Source organism: Cyprinus carpio, chromosome B20, assembly GCF_018340385.1.
Source record: "Cyprinus carpio isolate SPL01 chromosome B20, ASM1834038v1, whole genome shotgun sequence".
Lineage (NCBI taxonomy): Eukaryota > Metazoa > Chordata > Actinopteri > Cypriniformes > Cyprinidae > Cyprinus > Cyprinus carpio.
In genome coordinates this window covers 3196518-3215927 of record NC_056616.1, presented here as the reverse complement: position 1 = coordinate 3215927, position 19410 = coordinate 3196518, and the positions used below count along the sequence as shown (strand labels likewise).

The following is a 19410-nucleotide window of genomic DNA, read 5'->3' as shown; positions in this document are numbered from 1 at the left end:
ACATCGCACCTGAACGTTCTGAAGGTTTGATGCTGATGTGGACTTTATGCCGTTTGAAGACACACTTGAACTTTGAACGTTTAATGTTTTATTAGTTGCTGCTAGTTTGGTAACAACTTCTCTACTATATGGTTGCACTGTTGTTCTGGTTGGTTGATATTCAATTGTTTGCTAGTTGCTAAAGTCATTTTTGATTACGAATGGAGTACCATCAGGCATGTTCACACCAAGAGTAGGCTACTGCTAACTGCAAGGGGCCATTCACACAGAACATGAGACATGGGCAGTGGAGAACAAGGTCTCAAGGCACATTTTTAAAAGTGATATGCTGCAAAAGATGTGAGACGGTGGATGTTTACATAGAAAAGAGGAAAAGTAGAAAGGTGGAATGTGTGAATCAGCCCTAAATCAGCATCCATTCTGCTTTAAAGAGCTTGAGCATTTAAAGCAGCAGATGAAAAAATGGCAATGCACGCTTAGAATAAACTGAATGTTATTGTGCGTTGGTGTGGACAGTTATCTTATAAATATCATTCTTAGTGTGAAAGGGCCTTACTATATGTCAGAAAAGACTGAAGGCCTGAGGTGCATCTGGGGATGAAGCTTGAAAGCTCCAGCAGGAGTTACAGTCATAAAGAGGCTCACAACACACTGGATCCAGATCAGGCAGCATAACGATCTGGATGCGGCAGTGTTTCAGAAGGTAATCTCACATGATCTTACTGTCCACTTGCTGTCCAGAATGCATCGCACTAGCCCACATCTCAGCATGTAACCTAGCAACATGAGCAGATAAATGAAGCCTGCCTCGGTTGTTGCCGTGCCACAGATACAGTAAATAATGCGTGTGTGGGTGATTAGTGAGCTTTCGGAGGAAAGGGTCTTCTAAAACGCTCTTCCATGCCAGCACACTCTGCCAGCTGAATCATGATCACTCTCACCCTGATGCAAATCATTACAACACAATTATCATCGCAGAGGGATGGCTGCAGCAAGTTCTCATCTAACAAGACATCTGCTGTTGTTTAAGTGTATTAGTGAAATTTTGAAACTTTTTTGCTTTTAGTGTAGATCATGGACAGAATTAAGAGTCAGTGCAGGTAAAGCAGGATGCTTGTGCTCTGTCATGATATTCTTCTGAATAAAATTAACATGAAGTTCTTCTTTATCCAGCACAGGTGGCATTGATGTAGCCACTGGGATTGTGTTTTAGCAAAGCCAATGACAGGTGATCAAAAAGTGTCATACTTTACTCCACTGTCTATCTGTTACACCTGAGGATAGTAGTATATTGACAGAGTGACCAGATGGTTTGATTTTCAATCCAGGTGTCCAGTAAATACAATTTACCTCTGTATCCATGGTAAACAAACATTAAGAATGACTGCAAAACAAAATTTTACATTTGATGCCATGCTATGCATCAGTAATTGGAGCAACAGGTCCAATGGACAAATATCCAAAGAAAAAAATAACTAGCTACAAACGTTTACCAATATACTCAAAATTGAATGAATATTAAAATCATGAAACAATCTGTTAAAAATTGCATCATTTACATGGTACAAACCGACTGGCTTCTGATGATTCTGCAGACCACAAGATTGCTCAGCATTTAAATAGTCTGGTTCAGGGTTTGCTATTAGTTGGTTCTCTGTGGTGCCCTAACAGAGTATCTCTGAAACCCTCCACCTCCCCCAGCTCCACCTGCACAGATCAAATGATTTTCATACATCTAGCATGCTCCGTTAACATGCTAAAAGTATTCCCTGAGTTGTCATGATTAAAATGGCAATGGTATCAAATATGATTAGCAAAACAATACAGAAATTAAAGCACTAACAAAACAAAGCAAAACAATCAAAAATGAACTACCCAATTAAGTGATGTGTCAAAATTTAATCATATGTCAAATCATTCGTAAAACTGGGTATTAACTGACTTAATATGTTGCTCCGAATCTAAATAGACCAGTCTTGTGATTTTTGGCCAAACTGTTCAGAAGTTATAAACAAAAATAGCCATTACCCAAGTTCAATAAGCACCATAACACACACACCAAAAACTGTGCAAGTAACCTCAGGTCAAGATTATCATAACACACACACCAAGTTTGGTCTGAATACAACAAAGTGTTGGAGAGCTACAGCCTCATGCCCAGTTTGGTGAGTTTTTCATTGAATTCACTTCGTCGAATTTGTTTTTGTCGATTTCGAGAATTGATGGGTCTATCTAAAAGCTTTTAATAACTTTTTGTCAAGACTGAATATGATCAGTGTCAATTTTGGTAAAAATCAAATGAGCTGTCTGGTACAAGTTCGAAAATGTAGGTTTTTCGAACTATTAAGCTAATAGTTCAAGTCACCTCGTACTTCAGCTTCTCATCAAATCTTCTGACCAATGCTCTCTAGAATCCAAAACGCCCACCCCCTACACTTGAAATAGATGCTGAAGCTGAGGCTGAGATCGGTCACTTGTTGACAGTGTAGTATTTCCTGTACAGTGAATGGCTCGCAGTGCACAATGTAGGTGATAGGGAATGATTCAGACAGTGTAAATATGCTTTCGAATGGGGCAAATGAGATCTGATTTCACATTGTTTCACGCGAACCGCAGGTCCAGAGACACGATCGCAGAAAGTGGATCATATGCGTGAGTCAGCATATATTAAACACTTAAAACTACACAGCCTCAGCATGATTATGATCACTATTTTGTTTTACTAAGAGTTTTGTATTGAATCTAGGGGGTAATTAATTAGACTCTGGCTGTCAAATGCGGCTTTACGGAGCTCAATGGCTCTGGCCAGAGCAGATATAAACAAAATGTTATTGGCTATTTTAAAAGGGGGCAGGGCTGCTCGATGTGTCTTTCCGTCTTTTAAAGGGGACCTTTAGAAAAGAAAGCGAAGGATTGTGAATTTGGAGAGCTTATGAAGTCACTGATAAGGGACCGTATTGTTTGTTCTATCACAAATAACCAAATAAGAGGCAAGTTGATACAGTATCAGATATAGCTCTCCAAAGAGCAGTTTTTGCCCTGCCAGTGAAGTGAGTCAAAACTGATTAAAATCACTGAAAAAATAAACAGAAATTCCTGATAAAATCAGACAAAAAAATAATCAAGCAAAATAAACATAAAAAAAAAGAAAAATCAACAACATAAAAAATAAAATGCACAAACAAACAAAAAAAAGTAAACATAATAAAAGCCTGTCACAAAAATAATCACGCCCGAGACCCCCCAAACAATGGACAGATTACTTCCAATAGCCCTGTCCACAAAACGAATCATTTTGCAAGAAAGTGCCATGAGTTTGCGGCCATAAAAGTTCCTTGGATCCACTGAGATGAAAGAAACTGAACTGTGCCAAATTAATGAGAAGGATGAAGAAAAAAAAGAGAGAACTACAAGCTGACTGAACTGTGCCAAATTAATGAGAAGGATGAAGAAAAAAAAGAGAGAACTACAAGCTGGAATGAAACCCTCCAGGTAAACAACCAGAAACTGATTGTAATGTTAGACTGTAGTGTCATATCATTGCGTGATCTGAAAGCATTGAAAATTGACATAAACGACATGAGAAAATCGGTGTAATCTAGTGATATATTCAGGCCACAAGATGTCACCCTTGGGTAAGCAAAGCCTTCAATGCCAATACTAAGACAAGCTGTAGCTTGTGCAGTTCTGGGCAAAGAATCATGCAACACATTGAGTGTAGTTAAAAGGATGTATCAAATAAAAGGATATAACTCAACAGATATTCTAAATGAATTAGAAGATTTATTTAACAGGACTGGGTTGTGTAACAGGAGTCCATCACATTTGGATAAAGCCAGTGATTCATCCTCCAAGGAAAATTCCAGTGGCCCTGAAAAAGACTGAAAGAGAACTGAAATGTCTGAAAGTGACTGAGTCCACAGAATGGGTAAAATATATGGTGTCAATAATAAAATCCAATAAGATTAGTATCTGCATAGACCCTTGAGATCTAAATAGAGCAATAATAAGGGAACACTATCCTCTCAAAACACTTGAGGAAATTGTTGCAGAAATGCCAAAAGTCAAGATATTCTCAGTGGTGGATGCCAATCAGGGATTTTGGTAGATTCGGCTGGATGATAAGAGCTCTCATGGTGCGTTCACACCAGACGCGAATGAAGCGTTAAGCACGAGTGATTTACATGTTAAGTCAATGCAAAGATGCGATCGACATCCTACAGCGCGAATAGACATCAGAGCCAGCAAATGTCAGAAGGAGTAGCCGAGTCGAGACTCATCTAAAAAAAAAACAACAGAACTCACCCCCATCACATCACGTGGAGCTGATCGTCTCCGAAATCGGTGAAACACATTTTTAAATAGCCGCTGTCTTTATAAATAAACCGCATATTTGAGTTTTAAGCAACTACATTCTCATCTGAAATACTTTTAAACTACATTTCATGAAACTATAACAGTAATATTTTGAAAATTATCCGAATAAATGGTGGTTGAAATCACAATGCTGCGTGAACTCAACTGGCAGAAGCCCCTCCAATGATGCGAATTCGCGTCTGTTGTGAAGTGAATTTCACGTACGAATGAAGCGAAGTTCACGCACCAGTGAAGCGAGTAAACTCAAAATGTTCAAGCGTCCAACTACGCGTGAATAGCGCGATTTATTCAGGAGTTACAGCTTTCAAGGCTTCCATTTGGGATCTCATCAGCCCCAGGGGCATTCCAAAGGTGTTTGTCTCAGCATCTGGAGGAAATGGAAGGAGCTAAAGGGGTCATATGACGTTGCTAAAAAGAACATTATGTTGTGTATTTAGTGTAATGCAATGTGTTTATGCAGTTTAACCCTTTAAGCGCTAGGGTTTTTTGGAAAAAATGCTGAATTTTGACATCAAGATTTCAAAAGCTTGTGGCTTGAAAGGGATTAAAGATAGAGATCTACTGTAAATTAGAAAAACGTTGGGCATGACTGAAAGTTTATGTGGGGTGTAAATATACTCATCTAATTGATATATTATATATTATGACGTCATCAGGGGGGTGGCCATCTGGAATTTCATAATATTCAGGAAATAGTAGATATTGAACTGATGTTTGAACTTATTTGCATGTTTTTTTTTTTTGTCTTTTTAATTCTCATTCCAAATGATCAAAAAAGAGGAAACATATGTGAACAGTAGCCTAATTTTTGATCAGTTCATCAGTAATATTCAGGAAATAATAAAATCAACACAAAATAAAACAGGTGAAAGTAGTAAATTATTACTACATTACAGTGCCATAGTAAAATCCATGTGCCTATTTTTTGATGAGTTGACCAGCCATCTGCCCAATCAGGTATCTAGGTGACACAGTTCATAGTTCTTGAGAGTATTGTTCCTCTATCGCAGCTATCCAGTGCGTTGTGATTGTCCGAATGCCTCAAGCGTGTGACGGAAATGTTACGCCCCTCAACATACTGTGATGACGTCTCCCGGCAAGACCAGACAAAACCAATAAAACCCATTACAAGCGTTTTTGTAAAAAAATTTGTTGCATCCAGTTGGGACATAATTACTGATTATGATGAGTTATACTGTCTTTTTATGCATTGTGTTGCATCGCGCCACGTAAACATAAAACCATGTCTACATTTGTGATCGGAAAAACAACAAATAACAAACGCTACTCTACACTGCTCAAAACTCACTTTTGAATCATCAGTGGCACATTAAGTAAAAAAAAATACTTACTGTGCATACAGTGAGTCAGAAGTTCCAGACTGTCCTTGCAAAGTTGGAACTGCCAACTTTATTGAACAGCTTTTGATCAGACCCATTGTAAACAGTCCTGCATAAAATGCGTCACACACTGCGGACTTGAGTGAGGAACTTAAGAACTCCGCTGTCGGGGAATTCGACGAAGGAGTGGCTGGCAGGCTTGCAGCAACCACATGTGATGACCCCGGGCTGGACTCCGCTTCGTCCACAGTGAAAGCCGATCCAGCGATTCACAGCATGAAGTTGATGTATTTCCTCAGCGACCAGCACAGATCAGCTCTAGGCATGACGAAGTGGATATTGTCCTCTTTTGGAAGGCCAAACAAAGTAGTTTCACTTTCACAACAAAACACACAGCATCTCAACAACATGGCAGCAGCGGTAACAGCGAGAATAAAAGTTATGCCTTCTTTCTTTGATTGAACATTTTGGTGGTGTTATGCAAATCTTCCCACACAGTGATGTAGACATGTGGGGGTGTGTTACAAAGAGGCATTTTAGGAGTGCGTGGACAAGTCTTAACTTTGATAAAGAATATCTCTTTGAATTTGAGACTTTAGTCTTTGCAACTTTACAGATCTTCTTTATGCACCAAGAGCTTGTAACACTCCAGAGAGAAAGGAAACATTTAAATCTCATCAAACGAACCCTTTAATGTAATGGACACATTCTTGTCTCAAGTACCAAAATCCATACAGCAGTACAGGAAATTTACAGTTATACAGATGCATTGCCATTTAAAAAACGAGAAACTGTAGTAGTGCCAATCTTTGGGATGAACTTAGTCTCAAAATTACTAACAAACACATAGACGATTATCCAAGAACTTGATAAAAGTTGCAAATGTATCTCACTATACACAACCAAATGCCTTTCAACATTTGTCTGTGTAATTCAAAATGACATGAATGTGCAGTGGTACAAATAGAGACATGTTTGAGAATACAAATGTTTTCTTTTCCATTAGTGTATCATAATTTGCGCATACAACGAGTAAGATGTTCCGTTGTGGATCAAGTGGCATGTGTGCATTTGTTGATGTCTTTTCTGAGTCAATCCTATTTGATTTATTTGGATTTTGAGACTTTCTTTCCATGGGTTTCAGCACTTCACAACTCACACATAAATAGCTAACAATGAATAAGCCCCAGTGCTATCCATTAATGTGTGCATCTATCGATTAGAATTACATGAATGTGCAGCATTTTATTCAAATAGAGACATATTTGTAAATGCAAATGTTATATTTTGCATTAATGTGTCATCATTTGTGCATGCAGCAATTAAAGGGATACTCCACCCCAAAATGAACATTTTGTCATTAATCACTTACCCTCATTTCGTTCCAAACCCGTAAAAGCTCCGTTCGTCTTCGGAACACAATTTAAGATATTTTGGATGAAAACCTGGAGGCTTGAGACTGTCCCATAGACTGCCAAATAAATAACAGTGTCAAGGTCCAGAAAAGGTATGAAAGTTGTCTGGAACGGCTGAGGTAATGGCCCATCACCCATTTAGCTTATGATGCTGTATAAAATCTGTGATTTCATTGGATGTAATGAGTTTGATGTTGATGTTTGGGCAACTCTTCGTGCAGAAGCTACAAATGAAGCAGCATCTGTCAGAAGGATTGCCTGTCTGCAGAGGACATCAGTGTTAACTGCACGCTTCACACTTGCTCCCACACCATCCACTGCACCTTTGCCGTGGCTTGTGGCAAAGAAGTGCCACTGTACTCTTATTGTTGGAAACAGCTCCTTGAATGTAGTTGACATGAAACACCAGATGAACTTGTTCCTAAACTGAGAAGCAGCTCCGTCACTAAATATGTGAAGCTCTTTCATTGCAGGATGTTTCATTTTAATGTCCTCCACAATCTTGGAAAGGAAGGTCACCACAGACCTCTTGTCGTGTTCCAGGCTGTCAGTCACTATGGCACATGACTCAGGATCTCCATCAGACCACAGGACTGAGGGAAACACTGTGACCTGCTTCTGATGCAGTGTGCTGACTGCATCTGGGGTCTCATTTATAAACGTTGCGTACGCACAAAATAGGCATAGAAACTACGTACGCATTTTTTTCCGCACATATTGGGATTTATAAAAAATAAACGTGGCGTTAATATGTATGCACCGTATGGACATTCTAGACCATGCGTACGCACTATTTTTCATGGAGTGAGAAAATTAATGAAGTAAACAACGATTTTAAACTCTGTTTTCATGTCGATATACTCATTTACATTAAATATTCCACTCGCATTAAAGGAGATTAACACTTAAATTACATAATTTTACAAACAACATAATTGCATAATTTCATTAACAATAAACATAATTTTCCTGTGACAAGTTATTTTTTAATGACAGCGAGGAGTGCTATAGGTGCACAGTAATCTTGAAACTAAACTACAGATCACATGTTATGAGAAATATTTTAGCGAGAACAATGACAGACACTGCTGGATTACTGTACAACCGCAGCTGCACGGAGGTGTTAATGTCGTGTAAAGTCATCTCTACAACATTATGAAAAATTCCACTATATTTGAAGGACATAACTAGGAGAAAACGGTAAGATTTGCAAGTTTCCTTTTTACAATACTTTGTCAGTGACGCACCGAATCAGACAATACACTGCAATAAATATGGGCTTATCGGTTTCCACTAAAAAAGCTAAAATATGTTTATCTTATCAGCAAAACTGCATACATTTAAATTGAAATAATTGAAATTCTATTTGGAAATGTGTAAAGAATGAGATCATCTAAAATATCTGAGAACTATTTGAAACCATTTTGTTTTTATTGATATTTTGGTATATTTATTCTAAAACATAGCAAGGATACTATTTCTCTACTGTCTCTGTGTTAAACATGATGTCACGTGCATGGGAATTAACATGGAAATGATATGCAGATGAGGTTATGCATAGTAAAACTAGGTGTTGTAAGCTCCATATATAGTGATTTCGGGGAGGAGTCGGGGTGGAGATGCATGTACGCACAATCTTCCCCTGACTGGGATTTATAAAGAGATTTTTGCGCAGGTTCTGGCGTACGCATGGTTTTATAAATCTGAAAACTTTTGGGCATACGCAAAATTTTAGGATGAAATCTACGGAGAGTTTTGTAAATGAGACCCCTGGTCTTGGTAGGCAGCTGTGTAATTTTCGGCAAAAACTACCTGCAGCACCACAGTTTCCTGGTCTGTTTTTGCCTGGAGTTTTTTGGCCTGGAAAAATCCACTTTGCTGTTTTTTTAACAAAACAGTGATGCAAAAATTTTGTAGCCGCTGTCTTGAGAAAATTAAGATCCTTGGGATCACATGTTGCAGACAGTCCAGGGCTAACTTTATATTTTCGTGATATCGGCAAAGACACACATTTCTTGGAGTGTCTGAAGACCGGAGTACATGAGATGGTCGAAGCTCAGCAAATTTAGATTTTCCAGTTATAGACTCCGGATGTTCATTTTCTTGTTCTAAGGGCACTCCTGTCTGACCACGGGCTGAATAACCGGCCACAGATCGGAGTAATAATCATCCGATGTGTGCCGCAGCACCATACCCATCTTGAGACTCCACTGTGGCAAAGAAGTGCTACTGTACTCTTATTGTTGGAGTAATAAAAAACTCCAAATATGCTTACAGAAGAAAGGTATAGTACGTTGTTCCAGGGTTGTGGCTAGAAGGGATACCGCAGCTGCCGGAAACTAACAATGAAGCAGTAGTTCACTGACAAGCTACGCAAAACTGCTTTCATAATCGCAGAACGGTGAAATCAATCTGCAATCATGAAAGCAGTTTGCATAGCTTGTCAATGAACTATGGCTCTGTGTAGTAAATGTTGCTCCATTTGAACCCACTTCTGTTTCCCATCAAGCCTTTACCCGACACTGAATCCTCCCCAACACAAGTTTCCTTCATCAGAACAACAGAAACAGATCATGCTTAGACTGTGACGGATATGAGAAACATCTAAATACTTACTGAACAAGGTGCTTTAGACATAAAAAATAATAAAAACATTGAACTGCATAAACATCAAGATGATGGTCAGACAGTAAAAAAGTGGAGTAGATACAAAAAAAGATTTAAATATCTGTAGTACAGTATCTTCCTTACATTGAAGTGAAAATGTAAAATTGATTAACAGTGCAAAAATAAATTATGCATATGGCAGTGTGCTTACATATGCTACAATAACCTGCAAGTGGAGCACGTTCTGCTTTAAATTTCCGGTTTAGGGATGTGTCAGGTGTGCTAAAAACACAAATTTGACTGATTGTCATTTTCCAGCAAAATAAAAGATTACAATATATTGTTACTACAATATCGTGTGTGATTATGTTGATAGAGATAAACCAATGGATTAAAAACAATGTAACTTACACAGTCATTACCTTTTATATTTCTCTGGAGAGGGTTCTTCACAACCAGTGTGTTGGCAACTTGAATATACTCTGCATTAGTTGGATACCTAGCAGAAAGGTAGAAACAAACTCTAAATTAGTTTTTTTTTTTTTTTTCTCTAATCGTCTTCATAGATTGTGAACTGATCTTAGTTCAGTTGTAATAGCAGAGGTGGTAATAATTATTATATTTACAGGATGTATTCTGTACTGTACTGCACAAAAAGGACGCAGATATAAACTATCAGCTCTGAGAGCTTCGATGCAGATGCGCTCATCGTTTTGTCTCACTGTATATATGTCTGTCAACAACAATAAACTAATTACTAAAGCTGCAAGATATAACGCAAAGGAAAATTATGATCGTATTATAACAAACTATCTTAATATACATATTTGTGGTATATAAAGCATAGATAAACGTATGATGAATAATTACCTCACGTCTTATCGCTGCCACCTTCTCTTGTCTAAAGGAAATTACGTACATGTATATTTATTTACCGCTGATTGGCCAACACAGTAAAACTCCTTTCACCAATGAGAAACCTTTTGGCATGCCCATTGCTCCAGGCTGCAGCTACCCCTGTCTCTGTTGACTTCAATACTCACAATTATTAGTCTCAAGTTGAACTTGTTACAGCAGTTCCAACCCTTATCAAACCTCAACCAGCTAGTTAAAGGGGTCATATGAGGCAATTTAAAATTTTCCTTTCTCTTTGGAGTGTTACAAGCTCTTGGTGCATAAAGAAGATCTGTAAAGTTGCAAAGACTAAAGTCTCAAATCCAAAGAGATATTCTTTATAAAAGTTAAGAGTCAACCACACCCTCCTAAAACACCTCATTTAAACACGCCCCCACATCTCTACATCACTGTGTGGGAAGATTTGCATAACGCCGCCCAAATGTTCATGCAAAGAAAGAAGGCGTAACTTTATTCTCGCTGTTGCCGCCATGTTTGGCGTTCTTTTTTTTTTGCCTTCTAAAAGAGGACACAACTAGAAATCAGTGGTTAAGTTGTATTTCAACACTGTTCCAGAACAGTTCAACCCAAATATTCAGATGTGTGCTGCACATTTTATGGAGGACAAGGACTGTTTCCTGAATCAGTAGCCTACAATGCGTCTGTGGCACAAAGGCTGTTTCTATGAAGTTGGGCAGTTCAAACTTTACAAGGACAGTCTGGTGCAAAGGCGGACAATCCAGGGGTCATAAAGTAAAAGTCTTGCCATATGTTTATTCCACCCATGAACTCAGCAGCTGATTTCAGCAGAGGACGAACCAAGACATTCCTTTCAAGTCACAAACAAGTCTCAAGTCAAATCCCAAGTCCTCAAAGAGTTAAAGTTAATGAGATAATTAAGTGACTAATTAAATGATGATTGTGCATTAATGATGAACACATGCTGTTATTGAGAATTACAGAGGATCAGATGTTGATGTTTTATTGGTTAAAATGATGCCACCATCATGGAGATCAGTGTTTGCTTGAGTTGTGCTCTTGACCCTTGACTCCTGTGTTAGATCTCTCTCTGTAACACTGTATGTGTGTTGGAAAGCAGAGAAAGATCAGTGCTGTGCAGTGAGCAGCTATGCTTTTATAGCCGGCCTGATTATATCCAAAATAACTTTTTTTTTTTCCTTCATATTTGCATATTTAAATTTCGAGTAATCCACCCTATGAAACTACAGCATATAAGGAACGTGTTGCTATAATAGTTACAATGAATTAATTTGAAATCTACCATATGTAATATATATAAATATTTGAAATCCAGTGCTATTTGGGCACACACAGGCATCAAGAACCAGCATATGAATCTCAACAATGGTGATAATCAACAAAATGTTTTATGCTGCATTGCATGCTTGGTAACACCATAGTAAAAACTCCCATCATGCACTGCAGTATGAAAAATTATTGTCATGACTGTTGAGGATCGTATGATAAGTGTTCATGTCTAAAAGCCTGAGCTGATACAGTTCTTTCCCCCAATATTTAATCACTACAGTGGTATTTGTTTAATAAGACTTCTTTTTCACAATCCTGTGACAGCTGAATGTTAATCAATAAACCAAAGCAAGACACCTTCATGATGTGCATTCAAACTATTTAAAAGCAGAAAGCGCAAGCTAAGCGACAACCTCAAGCTTTTAATTCAGCAATGCACAAAAGTTTGTTACAATTGCAAACTTCAATTACCCAAAAGCTAGATACTTTGTGGTGAAGAGCACAACTAAATCAAACACTGATCTCCATGATGGTGGCATCATTTTAACCAATAAAACATCAACATTTGATTCTCTGTAATTCTCAATAACAGCATGTGTTCATTGTTCATCATTAATGCACAATTATCATTTAATCAGTCACTTAATTATCTCATTAACTTTAACTCTTTGAGGACTTGGGATTTGACTTGAGACTTGTTTGTGACTTGAAAGGAATGTCTTGGTTCCTCCTCTGGTGAAATCAGCTGCTGAGTTACGGAGTTAAATAAACATATGGCAGGACTTTTACTTTCTGACCCCTGGATTGTCCGCCTTTGGTCTGGTGCTTCTGACTCACAGCCTGTAAGTACGTTTACATATTTAAAGAATGTGCCACTGATGATTCAAACATGAGTTTTGAGCAGTGTAGAGTAGTGCTTGTTTGTTGTTTCTCCGATCACAAATGTAGACATGGTTTTATGTTTACGCAGCACGATACGCAACACAACGCATAAAAAGACAGTATAAGTCATTATAATCAGTAATTATGTCCCCACTGGATGCAGCAAATGCCTCGTTTGTAATGGGTTTTATTGGTTTTGTCTGGTCGTACTGGGACATGGCATCACAATATGGTGAGGGGCGTAACATTTCCTTCACACTCTTGAGGAATTCGGTCAATCCCAACGCACTGGATAGCTGGCCAATCAGAGCACACCTCGCTTTTCAGACCGATGAGCTCTGTAAAATCGTTTCAGAAGGCGGGGCATAGAGGAGCAACAATAATGTACAGTATGTGGAAAATAATGTTTTTTGAATCTTAAACCTCATAAACACATTGCATTACACAAAATAATGTTCTTTTTAGCAATGTCATATGACCCCTTTAAGATCTTCAGGAACACGTCATCATTACAGATGTGTGTGCTGGAGCAGCCCTATGATGAGACAAGTTTCACGATTAATGCAGCTAAAGTTTAAAGTCTCTCAGAGAACTGCGCGTCACTCCACGGAGGGAGAGGGGCGTGGATAGCAGAGATCATTAGCATTTAAAGAGACATGCACCAAAACGGGTTGCTGTGAACAGAGCTGTTTTTGACAGGCTAAAAAGGGTGTTGTTTTACAAAACCATTGAGAAATTTTAACCAAAGTTTAGACTTTTCATTAAGACCCTAAAGAATTATATCAACTTGTGGAAAATGGGCATCTGATGACCCCTTTAATAATATAGTTTTTATCTGTAAATGATTTAACAGTGCATCTAACAGTGACCATCTCATTTATATACATATTAGGGATGCACGTTATTGGATTTTTACCTATAACCGATATGCCGATATTTTTCAACTCATTTTTGGCCAATAGCCAATGCCGATACCAATATATTTATTTTTGTTTGGAAACAACAAGAAGTCTCTCCTGTGCAGAAATTATAAGCAAATTCGTTTTAATTTTGGTTAGTTTTTAACAAGAATTTATTTATCAGAATTAAATAAACATTAATGAAGTTCTTTTATACTGACAGTACAGTAAATATTTGAAAATAACTATAAATAAGCTATATTCAAACGCTGCATTTTTTTCCGCCCAGAAATATGCAGTGGTAACCTTAACAGTTTATTTAAAGATCTAACATTTGTAAATGCTCTAAAGCAAAAGAGTTGTAAAAATTCTTAAAAACTTTTAGAGCTCATAATTTGTTTAAAAAATATAACATATTACACATTAATGAATAAATCAGTATATATAAAATTCTTTAATTTAAGTGTCATGTTTGAGATTTGTTTTTTTTCAAGCTATAGCTTCTAATAGGGTTGGGCGATGTCTACAAAATTGGCATCGTCCGATGTCTACAGTGAAACATTGCGATGAACGATGACATCATCGCTGGGGGAGGTGGGGTTAGGGAGTGTGCCCGAAGCGTGAATGCGTATTCAGAAAAGGCACAGAAAACAAATAACGTTTGCCTGTTACATTACAGTACATAAAAGTTCCCTTACGACATAAACAGAGTAAGGACGGATGTCAACATCGTGATGTCTATCAGCCATCGGCAATGGATGATGGCATCGTCTATCAGCCCAACCCAGCTTCTGACCTTTAAATCAAAACATACTCATGATTTTATGGCATGAATTACTGCTTTATTTAATCAGAAACACAGTCTAAATCAGGGGTGTCAAACTCAGTTCCTGGAGGGCCGTAGCCCTGCAGAGTTTAGTTCTAACCCTGCTCCAGCACACATATCATGTAGTTTTCAAATAAGCCTAAATGATTAGATTAGCTGGATCAGGGTTATATCTAAACTGTGCAGGACTGTGGGCCTCCAGGAACTGAGTTTGACACCCTTGGTCTAAATATTATTTGTGTATTTTGCTTTTATTTTATTTGAAGTAGGCCAGCAGCACCCCCTACGGAATTAAAACTCTTTACAGAACGGGCATTAGGACCCAGGGGAGGCTTTTACTGCTGTTACTCTATCACACAACGAATGCATCATTCTGTACGTGCTTTCTCAGTTTAAATGCCGTGATCCAAAACCATGAATCTAATCTTCATTCAGGCAAAACTTTGCTTCAAAAATGAGCCACACTGTTGACGTGATCTAATCCCTAGCACACCCTGAGCACATGTGAGTTAATGTATTCCTCTTATCGGCAAGACATATAGGCATAATTTTTCATATCGGGCCGATATTTATATTTAAAGCCATTATCGGCAGATTCCGATATTGGTCAAATAATATTGTGCAACCCTTAATACATATAGGCCTAGATCATTATTTACGGCAAGACTGAAATGCTCACTTCCTTTATAATCACTCACATATTTATCTTGTGTCTGGTTATTACAGACAGAAATCAGTGAACTCGTGCTGAACAAAAACTCCTGCGTTTTGAGCGCTTTCTGACTAACTTGAACGTGGCATGTCTGTGATTGGCTACAATGTCCAATGTTCCAAATAACACATAAATAGAAACGATTGCCGCTCATCACAGACCAGTATCGACATGCTACTGAAGTACTGGTACTTCACGAGCGTGATTGCTGTGTTCACATATGCCGGAATGAACTGAGCTAAGGCAGAAATGTACCAGGTTCCGAAACAATGGGCCAGGTATGAAAGCACCCTGAGTTTCTGTATGCAGTGGATTTCACTTGTACTGATGTGAAAATGTATAAGTTTTATGAATTTAATTAATTAGACATGCTTTTTGATTAATACAATTTAATTTAACCATTAAAAAGGAGTCGAGAAAATTAAAAAAATAAAATAAAACGGATTTCATAGGGCCCTACCTTTATATTGCTAGTGAGATCTCAGATCATGACTTTGTGACATGTGATTTTGGTCACCCTTAGTCAAACCTTTTTTGTACATATAGTAGAGTCTATCACTATTTTCCGAGAAATGTAATGTCTAGCATATTACTATTAATTACAGGAGAAATGATGTATCTATGTTTGTCTTCTAGTCGTAAAACACCTGATATTAAATGTAAACAGGAGCTGGTCAGGGTGAAGCCTCTCGCTCACGGGTATGATGGTACAGTCACTATTTCAGATCGAGCTCCTCACTGATGACCCAGAAGCACTTCAAAGCTTACAAGTGTGTTAATATATTTTTATACACGGGTGAGTCTTCCAGTGCAGCTACTTTTGACTAGCTACTTGAAATGCTGACAAAACTTTCTTCAGGGCAGGCTGTTAAAACACCATATGTATCCCGTGTCCTGGATTAGAGATCTGGGGCCTTATTTATAACTGTTTCGTATGCACAGAACCTGCCCTGAAAGAGGCGTACGCCACTTCCTACGCAAAAGATGGGATATACAAAAACATACTTGATGGGAAAACTCTGACCCACGTGTACAAACACGTTTTCCTGGAGAGAGAAAAGTAATGTAAAAACAACTATTTTAAACTCTTTTCATGTCAATATATACACATTTACATTAAATATTCCACTCTTATTAATGGAGATTGTAAGAATCTACCCACCGGCCCAAATAGCAGAATCCAGCGGCCTGGTCGAAGGTTTAATGCACATTCGGTCTTTTACTTGCGCTTCTGAATTTATCAGGATTTAGTGTAAATTTTAACGTGAAAATGGGAGTCGTTTTGGAAAACTAAAGTGTAAACTTTGTTATAAACTGTTTGCTTCTTATGTTAAAAAATGTAATTCACTAATGTGAGATTTTATTATTTTTATTTTTTCTTTCTTTTGCTTTTTGTTTCTCTGTTGAAGTAAGTATTATTAATAATTGTAACTCAGTTTGTAAGGATTTATTTTTATGTGTTAGCCTGCAATGTTCTGTGAGTTTAATGCAAAAAATGTCAGCGTTCACACAGCTCTAAACAAATGTGTGTCAGGGTTTTGATGCGAGAGACAACAGAAGAAGCACTTTTTCACTGGAGGAGTGTTATTACGGGTTATATAAGCCAAAACTTTACAAAACAACTGCAGCTGTTTTCTTGTAAGTGTAATGTATAAAATTCCATTCACAAATAATCAAATAGCATCAAATATGAAGTGTCTGTATAATGTGTGTTCTTTTATTAATTGGTGGAAGTGCTTATTGTTAGAGTTTTTAGGCAGAACATGGCTATCTAGACCAATTAAAAACAACAAACTATCAACGTGTCCCTTTTATAATACACTCATGTTTGTTAAAAATGATTAAAACTGAATCTACATGATAAAACTGACCAGAGATCAGTTAAAACCTTTTAATAGACACCGGTTCGTGAGTTTTTTGTGTTTGCAAGGACGAACAGAAATGAAAAGGTTTCAAAGTATTAAGTAACGATGAGTATATAAGAAACGATCATTTGACTTGGGAGTCTGAGACACATCTGTACATTTACAAACAACAATTATGAATTATTTAATAAAAAAAAATTATATTTCAATTTAAGATGTTTAAATATATGAAATTATATGTATTATTAATATCAATCTAGGTGATTTCTGTATGGGTAAGGAGAGGAATAATTTTTCCATCATCTTTCAAAAACAAATAACGTAATAATACAGAAGTAACTCACTCGCTCCGTGTGTCAGACACAGCGCTTCGGTAAAGCCGCATCTTTTCTCCAAAAGTCACCGTTAATTCTCCTCATAACGGTAAACAGATCATCACGTTCCCGCGCGCTCTCCGAAGAAATGAACCTCGCGCGCCGCCCGATCTCTGACTGACGTTAGTGTTTACGTAATGACGTGTTTAAGAAACACATTCATATTCCAGATAATAACACTACAGTAATATAAACTACTGACACTCTTGTTTTTGAATGATATTAGTATTATTATTTTTTCAAAACAACCTCAAAACAAAGCGCAAATTAAATGCGCGCTGTTCCAAAAAAAAAAAAAAAAAAAAAAAAAAAAAAAAAGAAAAAGAAGAAAAAGAAGAAAAAGCGCGCGAGCGGCTCGAGTGTGACGTCACAGCGCCGCGGCTATATAAAGCCCTGCTCAGGATTCTAACGGCAGACGCGGATCTGGTTGTCTGGTTGAGTGAGTGTTTTGATCACTGACCTAAACTCTTCAGATTCACGAGATTTACACACAGTCTTTTCAGACTATTCACAGTTTACACACATTGTGTCATCAGTATAATCAGAGGATGTCTACAACAGCTGAGCGCAGAGAATCTGAGCGTGCGCCTGTCGCTCGAGCGGCCTGGGCTTCGAGAGAATCGAGCTTCGAGAGAATCGATCTGAACGAAGAAATGAAGCACCGCTCAGCAGGTGAGATGGACACCACCACCAGGCATCTCTGTAGTGCTATTGTGCTTCTCTCAGTGCTCAAACCTCTTTGACCGATGTCTTGTTTATCCAGACAAAGGGAAGAAGGTGAAAGCGGTGCGTGTCTTCCTCCAGAAGCTGTGTCCAGACAGAGTGCTGCGTCTCTCAGCACAGACGGACGCTCATCTGGACCACCCCGAGGTGACGGCTGTCCCGGGTCCCTCGGCCGCTCCGGAGCTGCTGTGTCTGCCGGGTCAGGTGTGTGAAGATCCGGAGATCAGAGAGCCAACGCTTCGTCCGGATCCATCCGCTCTCAGCCTCGCTCACAGTGAGTCATGATTACTGTCCTTCATAAGAACCTGACGGAGACATCTGTTACTGCTTCTAGCTCTAGCTGCTGGTTCACATCTGATCTGTGCTCAGAGATCGTTCTCATGGTTTTCTCTTCATTGGTTTTGGAAAAGCAGATGTGAGGAAGAGGAGAGCAGTGTGTGTGTTCTTCCGGAGAGCGTGTGAGTGTGTGAAGCAGCTCTTCCCCTGCTGTGACCCGGACAGAGTCCAGCCTCCTAAAGCAGAGCCGGACCTGGACCGACCCCAGCTCGTTCTGCCGGAGCAGGACCTCCAGTCGTCTCCTGAGGAAGAAGCTCCCTCCGAGATCCAGCCCCACGATGCAGTTCTGTCCGGTCCAGTGTCCGGTCCAGTGGTCAGTCCAGTGGTCAGTCCAGTGTCCAGTTCGGTGTCGATCGGGTCAGAAACAGCACCGGACACAGTGTTGCCTGATCCAGAAATCCAGCTGCCTCAAGGTGAGTCATTGCTGCTTTGCATCATGTTATTTCTGCTCTGTTATATTCTGTTTATTTTATATTGATCTGCAGAAACTAAAGCAAGTCTTCAGGACTCTTGATCTGATGGTTCTTCAGCTCTGCTTGAACGTGTCCATCTTCTGTTTCTGTGTGTTTGTCAGGATCCATCGTGTCTTTGTTTGAAGTGGGACATCTGATCGCGTCCGGGAACTTCAGCAAGGTCTACGAGGGGACACACATATTCAGCGACAACGTGAAGGTTGCTCTGAAGTGTGTCCCCAAGCGCAGAGCGGACCGCTACCTTGACATTGTAAGCTGGCTAAACCTGAAGAATATTTGGTGTTTGATAACCTGTAGCTGAAGACGGTTGTTGTGTTGGTCTCTTCTCAGCCTGGTCACTCCAGACCGGTGCTTTGCTGAAGTGGCTCTGATGCTGCGGCTGGGAGAAGCTCCCTCGTGCCCCAACATCACGGAGCTA

General features: G+C 38.8%; 1 protein-coding gene and 1 long non-coding RNA gene across 2 annotated transcripts; one reads left to right on the top strand and one right to left on the bottom strand.

Moving 5' to 3' along the window:
• Nucleotides 1-9985: 9985 nt before the first annotated feature.
• On the bottom strand, nt 9986-10457 carry LOC122141143. Its single transcript, XR_006157569.1, has 3 exons — nt 10366-10457; nt 10151-10238; nt 9986-10021 (listed from the first exon to the last, which is right to left on the bottom strand). It is a non-coding gene; the product is annotated as an uncharacterized LOC122141143 (long non-coding RNA).
• A 7425-nt stretch (nt 10458-17882) lies between these two features.
• LOC122134140 lies at nt 17883-19405 on the top strand. Its single transcript, XM_042747307.1, has 5 exons — nt 17883-18132; nt 18224-18457; nt 18597-18932; nt 19094-19242; nt 19323-19405. Exons 1-5 carry the CDS (start codon nt 18009-18011, stop codon nt 19350-19352), a joined length of 873 nt encoding a protein of 290 aa, XP_042603241.1. The 5' UTR covers nt 17883-18008; the 3' UTR covers nt 19353-19405.
• Nucleotides 19406-19410: the final 5 nt, after the last annotated feature.

Excerpts from the sequence above, each read along its gene's own strand:
- LOC122134140 (XM_042747307.1), top strand. The coding sequence starts at position 18,009 with ATGTCTACAACAGCTGAGCGCAGAGAATCTGAGCGTGCGCCTGTCGCT. Across the intron at positions 18,133-18,223 it reads AATGAAGCACCGCTCAGCAG|ACAAAGGGAAGAAGGTGAAA; the intron begins GTGAGATGGACA and ends TTGTTTATCCAG. Across the intron at positions 18,458-18,596 it reads CGCTCTCAGCCTCGCTCACA|ATGTGAGGAAGAGGAGAGCA; the intron begins GTGAGTCATGAT and ends TTGGAAAAGCAG.